The sequence below is a fragment of the Magnolia sinica genome, chromosome 16 (genome assembly GCF_029962835.1).
Source record: "Magnolia sinica isolate HGM2019 chromosome 16, MsV1, whole genome shotgun sequence".
NCBI lineage: Eukaryota > Viridiplantae > Streptophyta > Magnoliopsida > Magnoliales > Magnoliaceae > Magnolia > Magnolia sinica.
Genome location: NC_080588.1, coordinates 19,212,113 through 19,225,133, shown reverse-complemented (window position 1 = coordinate 19,225,133; position 13,021 = coordinate 19,212,113). Strand labels below are relative to the sequence as shown.

Genomic DNA, 13,021 nt, shown 5'->3' with positions numbered 1-13,021 from the left:
AAATAATGACCATCGCATGGTCACTAAGTTTTTAAAAGAAAATATTTTATTCAGCTTTAGAAGACCTCGAGCCATCATAAGTGATGGAGTGTCCCACTTTTGCAATAGACCATTTGAAACATTAATGAAAAATACGGTATTTCACATAAAGTGAGCACCCCTTATCACCCTCAGACAAGCAGCTAAGCTGAAATATCAAATAGGGAGATTAAACAGATTCTTGAAAAAACGATTAACTCAGATCGCAAGGATTGGTCACTTGGACTTACCGATGCACTGTGGGTATATCGTACAATGTACAAAACCCTTATTGGTATATCACCCTATAAACTTGTTTATGGGAAGGCTTGACACTTGCCTGTAGAGTTGGAATATAAAGTATATTAAGCTATAAAGAATTTCAACTTCACTATTGACAAAGTTGGATCGTTGTGTAAATTACAACTTAATGAACTTGAATATATCCGAAACGAAGCTAACGAGAACTCTCGGATATAGAAGGACATGATGAAAGTGTTTCACGATAAGAATATACTTCAAAAAACTTTTGAACCAAATCAAAAAGTCTTTTTTGTATAACTCGAGAATTCATCTTTTTCTCGATAAACTGAGATCTCATTAGATCGGCCCATATAAAGTTAAAACAGTTTATTCTTATGGGGCTGTCGAGATAGAAAATCCAACAAATGGTAACATTTTCAAAGTGAACGGTCACTGGCTTAAATCATTTGCTGAAAAATTCGATTCAGATGATATGTTTATCCATTTGAATAATCTTGTCTATCAAGATTGACCTTCTAGTCTGATGGAGGTCCATCTATCCATTTACCGCTTTCTTAGGATTATGTTAGAATAGTTTAGTTTAGTTTTAGTTTTGATTTGTTTTTGTCTAGTGAAAACACTTTTAGATGGTGAAAATTTCAAGCCATCCTAATGATCTTCTTCAGGTACTCTCTCTTACTTATTCCTTTTTTATTTTCATTATCTCATGTTATGATGCATTGCATATCTTTTTACATTAAGGATAATGTAGATTTTAAGTTGGAGATGAGATTATATGGAACTTTATAAGTATTTTCATATTTTTTTAGCAATTTTTTTTTTAAAAAAATTTTCAATTTTCATATTTCAAAACTCTTTTGAAGATTGATATTTTGTGTATTTGAATATATTATAGGATGATGAGATATAAAGTAATTTTTGAAAGTCTAGAGTCTAGTTGATTAGTAGATTTTTTTAATCAAATTCTTTTAATGAATTAATTAATAGAAAATTGTAAGTGCCTATATGTTTAGCACACATATGGTTGTCAAATTTCATGAGACAAAAGTGATACTAAACAAATCATAAGTACAATTAGATCACAACTACTCAACATGTCTGAAGATAAGCTCAAGATCGGCTTATCATCCCAAGAAGACGTCGCTCAATTTCAAGACAAGTTGAAGTCGGTATTTGTTAAACAACATGTGTGATATAACCCTAGAATGACCATAGGTTAGGTACTTTCAAAAATCCATTTATTTTGGGTTATCTATAGTGTATTTTCTCTGGAGTTCGGCTAGCCTAACTTCTGGTTCAGCCAGCCTATCTTTTGGTTCGGCCGGCTTAACTTCCTCGGCTAACCTAACTTCAAGTTTGGGCTAAAAATCAAAATCTGTTGAAAATTCGGCCAGCCTAACTTTTGATTTGGCTAGCTTATACATACTTGTGTTTGGAATTATTATTTGCGCACATTTTTATTTATGCTTGTGAGCTTAATTCGTTGAATTATATGAATGCATAATTAGATGTATGCAAGGTGTTAAATAGTTAGCATATCTCACATACAATACCATTATCTCCTTATAGACTAGCTGCTTATTGTTACATCCTTTGTAGTCTACGTGATTGGACCCACTTTGGCTTAGAAGCCTAGTGTTAATTGTCTTGAATTGGTACTTGGCTTTCTCTCTAGGACTTAGCCGTAATTCTAAGCTTCGTCAAGCTTCTGTGTGCCACGGTAGATAATACACGCAATTTCACTTTTTGGTTTTAAAATTAAAGTGAATATGAAAAAACTAAAGCCATAAGGATGGTATCCAAATCTTCTTTCTGGAAAGAAGTCTTAGGAGTCCACCTCTCAAGGACTAATGGATGACCGCTTACAAACCATGGACCTCTTCCAAAAATTTTGGGCTTTCATCACATTCTTTAAATTTGAACAAATAAAATCCATTCTAAGGAGAAATGAATTCCTTTCCATGCTTAACTTTTCAAGCTCTTTCTAATGAAACTTTGATGATAACGAAATAGGGATGGCCCGCCGATGAAGTAGCCCACATGAGTGGAAATTTATCATAATATATACTATTAATTAGTATTACAAATGCATTAATATCATATGATTTGTTATTTGTAATTCTATTTTCTAAAATTTACCTAAAAACTTGATTGAAATTTATGAGACTCGGCCAAGTCACCCGGTCCACCCGTCCCAATCTTGACTCATCGGTCGACCGAGCGGAGTCCAGGTTCCCAATTTTGAAACAAGAATATTTAATAGTTGAGCTGCTTTTTTAAGAAACAATCTTTAAAACGTTTATTTGGGTAAATTCCCCTGATAAGTTAAAGTGCTCCTAGTTGCATCTGTTCACTTCGACAGTCCAATTGATTTGAACTGTCTATTAACTCAATGACACAATTCACAGGCCAATACAGTGAAAAAATGGCGCTTTTCATATGTTCCAATCCATCCTTGATTTGGCCTTATTTTCTCTAGCCGTCTCCTTTCCAACCACGGATGGGATGGTTAGGATTTCCTAACTAAATAGATTCTCTAAAATCATAAGCAATCCATGATTGAAGCTAACAAATAGATGGATCAAATGGTCCAGATTGTACCCATTTTTGTGTAAACAATATTAACTGTCCATATTTCAAATAGTTTATTACTCGTGAGATTGCTGAGATGTTTGCATGGGAGCCCATAAACTAGGTGCATGGTAAGATTTTTATACAATTAGCCCACCGTATCATTTATCTTAGCATTGTAACTTATTTTTGAACATTCCTAAAATAGCTAATTAGAAAATGACACGTGTTGTTGTAAAAAAAAAAAGTATAGCGTGTAAAAGATTTAGAAATATTTAGAGCGCTTTCTACAAAAGTACAATCGGTGTTGATCTGATTATACATGTCATCAAACGACGGGGCACAACTAAGAAGTTCAAGAGGCGGAAAGGGGTTGAGCATAAAGAGCGGTTAAAGGGACACATGTCAAGAGAATGAAGGATCTAGAAGACCAATGTGGCAACGGTTCAGTTACTATAACCGTTGAATAAAGGAAGAAACACCTATGAAATAGCCGTAACAGATATCTATAAATAGCAGAAGAATTCAACAAATCAAGTCGTCTCATACCAAACCAATCAAACAAATCAAATTATCTTTCATTATCATATCTTAGCTCTATACTAGGAGTAGCGATAATCCTTAGTCATAATCCAACAGTGGTAATCTTTACCTGTAAGCTAAGTTTATGCTTTTGCGTTGGACTATTCCCAATATCAATATAATCACTTCATTTTTCAGAAAGTCATCTTACTGTTACTCCTTGTGATTGACGGCAACTATTTTCTTTTTGTTTGACTATTTCTGTAAGTACGGAAGGAAAGGTACAACCTATCATAAGAAGAAGAATCCCAACCCCCCAACAATCACCTAATTATCCTATAATTATCTTGCGTATGGCTGAATAAGCGACCGACATTCTCAAGTCTTGGTCATACAATCGCCTTCAACTATCTGCCTATCTTAGCGCTTGAGGTCAAGTTGTTCAATTTGAATTGATCGACTCTGGCACACCCACACATCCCACGTGACCAAAACAAATTGCCAATAATTTTTTGCATGCCAGATGGGAATCAGACCCACAATCACGGTGCAACAATTTTGGATTTTTCAAAAAGAGTGTGTGGAGCACATTCTGGATTCATCGTTAAGTCATGCCTCCTTTGGAGAAAACTTTCAGAGCAAATGATGGAGCGCTAACAAACCACTTAACGCTGAGCACTTTCTGAATTCCGCTTTTTTTTTTTTTTTCCTTCAAACAAGCCCTTACTTTTCGTAAGTAAAACAGAAAAAGAAAAGCACACAACTCGACTCATCCAGTATCAAGATGACTCACGACTCGTCGAGTCATCGAGCTCAACCTGGACGAGTCAGTAACCCGTGCTTGTAAGGACACCAAGACGCAGCCAAGTTGATCTCTCCGCACTGCAAACAGTCGAGACTATTCTTCTTTTTCTGGAATTCGAGTTACAGTGAGACCCTCTTGTATGGTGTTATGCGGTCATTTCTATCTGTGGCCCAATACTCAGTAGCCTTCTCATCATCTTTGATGAACTTGGCAGCAATGGTAGGGAAAAAAAAAGAAGGATACCCTCTAGCCTATCCTAACTTGCCACGCAGCTTAAATCTCTCCTGCCCACATTCCAGTTGCGTAGGACATCCATGCCTTGCAAATAAGAGGCCCCATCACAAAGAACAGCCATGTCGAAAATCAGGATGATCTAGTCATTTCATGTGCAACACCAAGAAGAAAATTTTTATAGCAAGAAGAAATTTTAAAAAGATTCTTCATCTTCCCTCTCAAGTCCAACGGTTGGACCACAAGTAATGGTCCACCCAATGGATAATTTCTGAAATCTCATGTACACATGTAACATCCAACCCTTTCAATAGGTCGGTCCCACTACAAGCATCAGCTAGTGCAAAAATCATCCACATCTACTCATTAAGTAGGCCACACTATATAAAACAATGTTTAGCCATTCATAAATAGCAGAATACAAGTGCAGCCCACTCAATAAGTGGATATGACTGAATTTTGCACAAGGTGATCTTCATGATGGGGCCAATTTATTGGAAGGGTGAGATGTCAAATGTACAGGAAATGTTAGAAGTTATCTACAGGGTGGCCCATGACCGGTGGTCCAACTGGTTAGGCTCTAAAAGGGGGATTATTTGATACTTCGGTTATGTATTACACTTGATACGCAGGCACTTGGAAATAGTATAAAGTGGTATATATTAACCCAATTTAAAACTAATTAAATTGTGGATCCCACTCTCATTGAGTTATTAGTATAAATTTCATGTTGGTTGAACAATAATAACCACTGATTTGTGGACACTTGTTATTTGAAATAAAGCCATTGGATACTTTTCTTTTCTAACTTTGCAATAAATGCCCAACAATCTACTATTTTGGTAACCAAATAAGAGTTATTTTATGTCCATGATAAATCTAAACTGGTGCCCATAATTTGGATGGTTTATTTTGAATTATTTGATGCCAAGAAAGTAAGTGCTTAGCAATTTCCATGTGTGCCTGTGTATGGCACATCATGATCTACCAAAGTATCAAAGTATTCTCTATTTAAAATGGGAGAGTTGTATGACACTCTGGAAACATATAATACTTGATACGCATGCACTCAAATTGTACTTGTTATAAATTAACTCAAATCAATTTAAATTGTGGAATCCACCATTGCTAAGTCATGGTCTCAAAATCAGATTGTTTGAACGATCCTAACCTTTGATTCCTGAATACTTGTTTGCTGAAACACGACCATTGGATTTTTTTTGTTCTTAATTGTCCAGGAAATGTTTTTTTAAAAAAAAAAAGAATAACTGTCCAGTAAATGTCCACCATCTCATCCTCAGATGAGGAAATAAACCTAATTTTTAGGTTATGTCCAGTAAATGTCCACCATCTCCCTTGTGCACCACCTGCAATTTTTGAAATAATTAATTGTGTGTTTCATACATATCTTCTATGATTTATAAATTATATTAACTGATTTTTAATATAGTTGCATCATTTCTGTCAGACAGTGCATAGTTTACAACCCTATACAAAGGAAACTTATTATGTGGATTTGTTGTTTTGTAATCTTTTGAGTTTAAAATAATGATGTCCTTTCTAACATCACGTGAAGTTTCATTGAAAAATTCAACCAATTAACCAATGTTTCCCAAAAACAGTGGTACATCAGGCGAAACATGCAATATTTCTCATGTGATACCCTAATGAGAGGACATCACTATCAAATGAGAGTGTGAAGTGATGGCCAGATGCATGCAAGAGTTTCATGAAGAAATTGTGTAAAAACATGGGAGGCACTGAGGGTGAAGCTGACACTAACAGTTCACCTAGATTGACGATCTTTATCAAAAGGCCACATGGTTATGGCTATTATACAATCAACACAGATTGCCTACAGAGACATTGAGCAGCTTTCTAGAAAGTAGACTGGTCCATGTCGAATGTTGAAGACGCATCAGAAGAGTACTGAAGTTTTCGATATCTAACCAGCACCCAATGTCTCAAAGTTTTCGATATCTAACCAGCACCCAATGTCTCAGATTCCTATACGTTCTCTCCTACGACAGGGATAGAGACAAAATGGCTTGTGGATCTCAGTCAATTGAGGACATTCTACTTTTCAATACACTATGGTAACAAAATCTCAACATAAAGAAGATCTGGAAAAGATTGATGCCAAAGCATTAGATGTGCCTATGAATTTCAGAGCCATCTGTGTCTCAACTAGGGCTGTCAATGGTTACCCACGCTGGATGGACCAACCAAAATTTAATGGGTATGAAATCAGGTCAGGATCCAGATGTTATATGTATTTATAAATTACTCTAGCAATGGAATAAGGTTCCTAAGCCAATTTTCAAATAAATAAATAAGGTTTCCTAAGCCATGCACATGTAAGAGAGCCTATATACACACCACCACTGTCAACATGGCATGTGTGTGCGATCTAAATCTGCCCATCAGGTGGGCATGACCATGTATTTGTTCTTATATGACCCAAACTCAACTAAAAACCTATATCTAAAGACATGATGGGTACCTGAACCCAACCGAATCCAGATTAGGCCGTCTTCAATAATGAGACTTGGACCATTAAGGACCCGGCCCCAGCAAGACCCAAAGACTTGGTTGGCTTGGATACGGATACTACATGACCTGACCTGAACCCAATCCATTGACAGCCCTATTCTCAACAAAGAGGGATCGATGCAATTGAAGTAGGCTTTACATGAAAGAACAGCATGAAGTCAAACGAGAAAAGAAGACAATCTGAAATGGAGGGTCATGCTGCTATCAGAAGGGGCTCACTCCATGTCCCATTTGATGATGAGAAAAGAGTTTGAAGGGTTGGTCATTTGGACATTTGGGAAACCATAGAAAAATTCTAGTTCAATCTTATTTTTTGTCTCTACAGTTCAAGCGTGGGCTGGTTTTGTAACCAAGTAGGAAGTTGGTTTCATGAGAAGGAAATCCCAAATGGGGTACATTGCTTGTTTGGGTTGTTTTGGTCTTAGTTTAGTATAACACAGTGGAAGCATTTGACTTGGATTAAGAAAGCTGATGATGTTTAGACTATATATGTAATTCAATTGGCATTTTTCCCTTACTGTTAAATGAATATGACTTGTGGGGTTTTAGCAAAATGTTCTGTAGATCGTTTGCCGAACTCATCCTGAATTATCAGTTTCTCTTCCTTGACTATCAATCAACCTTGCACTCCCTGCATCATACGCCTAAATGCCATGTATACAGTAGATGTTTGCATGCATATGATCCTTTTTTCTTTTCTGAAAGATGACTGAATTCATTAACCAAAAAGGGCAAAACAAGGAAAGTATGCACGTGATCCATCATGCTAAGGATATGTCCTCTTTCAGCAAAACTGGTAGCATGCTTTTCTTTTTTTCTGAAATTGTAATCCATGTCCATTTCAGTTGGGGTCTACCACATGTGGATAGAGCAAGGAAGCTCTGCCACACTGCAATCCCCAAAACCATGACAATTGGAACCAGATACGGGCACTATCAAGTGTTGCACAGACCAAAAAAGAGAGAAGTTGGGCAGTTCAGTAACATCCCAAAGATAACAAGCTCATTTGTTTTGCTGAATTCCCAGGAAGACTCTTTGATAAATTGCAATCAAAGAAAAAAATAATTCCCCATCAAATACCAGTACAGTTCTTTCGATTCTCAGCTTTGTGCAGTGCCCGGTCGTGAAGGCCCGAAGTAGTTGGTCACCAATCCCATAATGGCAAACCTAATAAAGTATTACAGAGCGATTGATTAGGTAAAAAGCTTTCTTATAACTTTCAAAACAAGAATAGCCAAGAAATTTGTTGGTGGACCGTGATGATCTCACATGTGGACCTTGAAGATTTCACGTGTGGCTATATGTAGCCCACTTTAGATGGACATTATTTAAGATGGCTTGTTTTATGTAATAACCAAGTACGGAAGGTATTGTTATACTATCCCATTTATTATGAAAGCCCTAATAATAAATGGAGAGGGTAGGAGCATCACAACCGATTGCTCTCTCTCTAAAACATCATATCTGAGCAGTAATAGATCTGCTACATTGTTTCTTCTCCTTTCTTTCATGCTCTTTCTCCTCCTTTTTATTTTATTTTTCCCTACAACGTGAAACCATAAATCATTTGGGCGTTGATTTACACAAATCACCTTTATTCTTTGTTCAAACACCATATGGTGGGCTGCATAGTTGTCTCGTGAGTATACTTAAGGCCCACTTCCATATACAACCAATCATGATGGTTCAAAGTGGGCCGTTGTGCATCTATAGCCATATTTGAAGATCAAGTTGTTCAAAGTGGGACATTGTGCATATATGGCCATATTTGAAGATCAAGTTGTTTAAAGTGGGCCATTTTGCATCTATGGCCATATTTGAAGATCAAGTTTGGGTTTATAAGTCGTAAATGAATGTGAACCATTTTTCATATACGTTACCAATTGGTTCATACCTGTGTGGTGCTGATCATTAATCTATACTCTCTTGAAAAAAGTGTTAGGGGAGTTTACGTTGAAGTTCTTCCTAGTGTGTTCTTCCTTGTTCTTCCTGGTGTGTTTTGTTTTGTTTTCTTGCTTTCTCTAAATGTGGACATAAGAAATTATGCTTAGTCTTCTGCCTCCAGCTAAGTCAATTAATCTTCAAATTACATTGATCAAACTTAACAGTGCAAAGCATTTACAATGGGCCACATCAGTATAAGCATTTCTTATAAGAAGAAAATTTAAGTATTTGACAATGGTGTAAAGAATAGTCTTCTACCTCCATCTAAGTCTATAAATCTTCAAATTACATCAACCAAACTTGGGAAGTATTTGATAATGATTCTAAGAATAGTCTTCTGCCTATCTTTCAAAAAAAAAAGAAAGATAGTCTTCTGCCTCTAAGTCGATGAATATTCAAATTACATCGACCAAACTTAATGATGTGAATTATTTACAATGGGCCATATCAGTAGAAGTGTTTCTTACATGAAGAAAATTGAAGTATTTGACTTCTCCTAAGCCTGCTAAAAATTCAATAGATTATGAAGATTGGATGGTGGAAGATACTCATATTAAAACCCTGTTCTAGAATAGAATGGAACCGCATATCAGCAAATGTTATCTCTTTTCAGAACAACAAAAGAAGTTGGGAAATTTTTGAAAAAGACGTATTCAAGTAAGAAGAATTTAACTCGTATATATGAGTTGCTTCAAAACATCTTTGTGCCTCAACAAGGGAATAAGAGTATAGGTGGGTATTATTCAGCGTTATGGGTTATGTGGGAAGAATTGAACGTATATCAGCCTCCCTATCAATTGATTATGAGGCCATAAGATGGCAGGGGGAGCAATTTCATGTCACCAAATTCCTCTCTAGTCTTCATCATGAGCTCAAACATGTGTGAGCTCATATTCTTAGAGGTAATGAAATTCCATCTACTACATGTGTTTGCCTATGTTCAACATACAATTAGTGCAAATACACCGAGTTCATCTACATCTTAATCGCTCGGCATTATTTCTTCATCTAGTAGGGGAGATCGAGGAAGTCGTGGTGACCGTAATTGTAGCTGACAATTTGGTAGCAGAGATTCAAGGGGAGGTCGTTTTAGAAGTAGAAATACTTGGGGAGGTCATAGTACAGATTTTGGTAACAGTCGTGGCCATGGTCATGATCATGGTAATCGACAACGCTCTAATTGTGGTCCTTAAAACCACACTATAGATACGTGTTTGGCACCTCACTGGTAGGCCAGCTTGGGCAAATCAGGTTCGATCTTCTGATGAAGGTTCAAAAGGCTGTCTTCAAGCCCATCTTAACCCATTCTGAATTTAACAACAAGTATTACAATTACGTTGTCCAATGATAAGTATGCCAAATTGCAAAATAAATAAATAAATAATTGTTCCACTCATGCATCCTCTTCCACTGCTAATCTTGCTCAATCTTCCTCTAAAAGTGTTACTTGGGTTATTGATTATGGAGCTTTACACCATATGACTAGCAAGCAAGGATGGTGTTTTGTCTCAATTAAATATGTCTACTCTTGTTTTCTCTGTGACATTAGCTAGTAGCACTATAACCCGTGTGTCTGGGTTGGGTACTACTTATCCCACTTCATCTCTTCCATTGTCATCAATATTATATATTCCTAAATTTCCCTTGAGTTTGTTGCAGTTAGTAATATAACTAAATCCTTGAACTATTCTGTCATATTTAATGGTAATAGTGGTCATAATGGCCACCGCTGTTACCGTTACAATACGGGTTGTAACGGCCATTGCAACTTTTTTTTTTTGCAAAAGAAAAACATGTTTTGGGACCGTTATGGGGCCGTTACGGGTAAATTTTCCTATAACTGTCGTTGCTATCGTATGCTATAAAGGCCATTAGGGGGCCATAAAGGTAACTATTATGGGTGAAGATGAGCTAGTCACAATTATGAGGTCAGCTCGGACATATGTGCTCGCCATGTGGCCAACCAACGCCAGTCACGACCAAGGAGTTCCTCAACGGCAAGAAAGCAGTAATCCATTGCTCAGGAAAAAGCCTACTCCTTAAGCTTGGCCCCCAGAAGATGAAGTATCTCCGCTTCCATCAGATGCCAAGCTCCTCCACGGTCCCATACATTTCCGAGCTGCCGCTCGGAATAGCTCTTGGTAAAGGCTCCCGAGGTACGACCCAGCACGAGGCAAGGCTCCGAGCTGCTATACTTAAAGAACCAATGCACAGTGTGATAAAGATGAAGAGGATGGTCTTCCCCAGATTTCGTCTTGTATCATACTAATGAAGGGAGCTCAGCCTCGATGCTCGGACACGACACCTAGAGGCAGGTCGACAAGTCGGCAACCTACCCATCAAGCCTAACCACGGCATATAAGATAATCCAATACGACGGATTACTCCTCAGAATGGTTATGTGGACCACCTCGGTTGTTCGGCCTCGGCCTCCTACTACAAGTTTCTCCCAATTCCGACCACTCCAATCTCGTCGAAGAAGATCTACCCAGGACCTCCGCTGAAGATCCCGGAAGATAATCACGATACATTCGGGATACAATTCCCTCTATAATATGCACCTACTAAATAGGGAGATCGCCATCTACACCACTGACCTTCCTCACCTATAAATAGGATCATCCCTAATGGTGAAAGATACACACAACTCTCCACTCAGAAACCCTATGTTCTACTAGACCTAGCTACAGCCTATCTGACTTTGGTATCGGAGGGTCCCCTGCAGTAGCTAAGGTCTCCATCTTTGTCTTCTCTTGCAGATACCAAGTGGTCCAAGGAGGACGTCCAGAAAATGCATCAACGGTAATGATGGTAACTGTTACACATTATATATTACAAAATTTCCCTTGAGTTTGTTGTCAATAAGTAAGCTAACCAAATCCTTGAATCGTTCTATTACACTTTATCCTTCCTATTGTGAATTTCGTAGTCTAAAAATGATAAGGATGGTTGGTGGAGGACATGATTCATGAAGATAATGCCTTTTATTATCTCGACAGTGGAATAAATCGAGCCGCACTATGAACAGAAATCTCACCTCATCAATGGGATTACAGGCTTAGTCTTTTTTTAAAATGACGAGAGGGTGTCCCCACCCCATTTTAAGGCGAGACTAATTCCTGTAGATGCACGCAAGCTTAGTCATATTTCATTAAGTGATTTAAAGAGGCCTGACTCTTGTTTCATCTTTGTCTTATACGTTTAAGTGCGAAGCTTGCAAATTAAGCAAGCATCATAAAATTTTATTTCCACCTCATGTGGACAAAAAGAGTGATAATCCTTTCTCTTTAGTACATTCCGATATTTGGGGCCTAGTTCGTACTACCAATTTATTTGACTTCAAGTACTTCATTATCTTTGTTGACGATTATTCTCACATAACTTAGTGGAGTGGACTTGAAGATAATGGCTTTTATTATCTTGACGGTGGAATAAATGGAGCTGCACTATGGACAAATATCTTTTTTAGAAGTGCACTATGGACAGATACCTCACCTCATCAATGGTATTGCAAGTTTGGTCATCATTTATTAAGTAATTTAAAGAGTCTTGTTCCATCTGCCTTACGCGTTTGAGCTTGAGTGTGAAGCTTGTGAGTTACGCAAGCATCACAAAGTCTTGTTTCCACCTCATGTAAACAAAAAGAGTGATAGTCCTTTCTCTTTAGTACATTCGATATTTGAAGTTAGTTCATACTACTAATAGATTTGACCTCAAGTACTTTATTATCTTTGTTGATGATTTGACTTGGTTATATTTAATGAAAAATCGCTCTGAAGCAAGGTTGTCAAAATTCTACGATTTAAAATGAATCTTAAGCAAAACGATTAAAATCCCACCTAAAATAACTTTTTTTTATGAATCCTACGATTCTATGATTTGAATCCTACGATTAAAATCCCAATTTAAAATTCAAATTATACTTGTTCTCTTCTATTTAAAGCTTCACTTGGCTTTCATTTTTTGGGCTCATTTGGCATCTCTACTCTAATTCAATAAGAGTTACTCCAATAAGCTCTTTTTGTTCTAGCTTTTGCTTTAAATAAGCTCATTTGGTAAAATCACTTTTTCAAGTCCAAAAAAGGCTCTTATTTGAAATAAGCAAGGTTGGTA

At 37.1% G+C, this 13,021-nt stretch overlaps 1 protein-coding gene across 1 annotated transcript in view; it reads right to left on the bottom strand.

Annotated features, from left to right (window-relative positions):
• Window positions 1-7,746: 7,746 nt before the first annotated feature.
• LOC131228624 (protein Asterix) overlaps window positions 7,747-13,021 on the bottom strand; it is a 48,008-nt gene continuing 42,733 nt past the window's right edge. Inside the window, exon 3 of the mRNA XM_058224406.1 lies at window positions 7,747-8,131. Coding sequence (XP_058080389.1) covers window positions 8,065-8,131 — 67 coding nt within the window. The 3' untranslated portion in view covers window positions 7,747-8,064. The remainder of the gene's footprint in view (window positions 8,132-13,021) is intronic.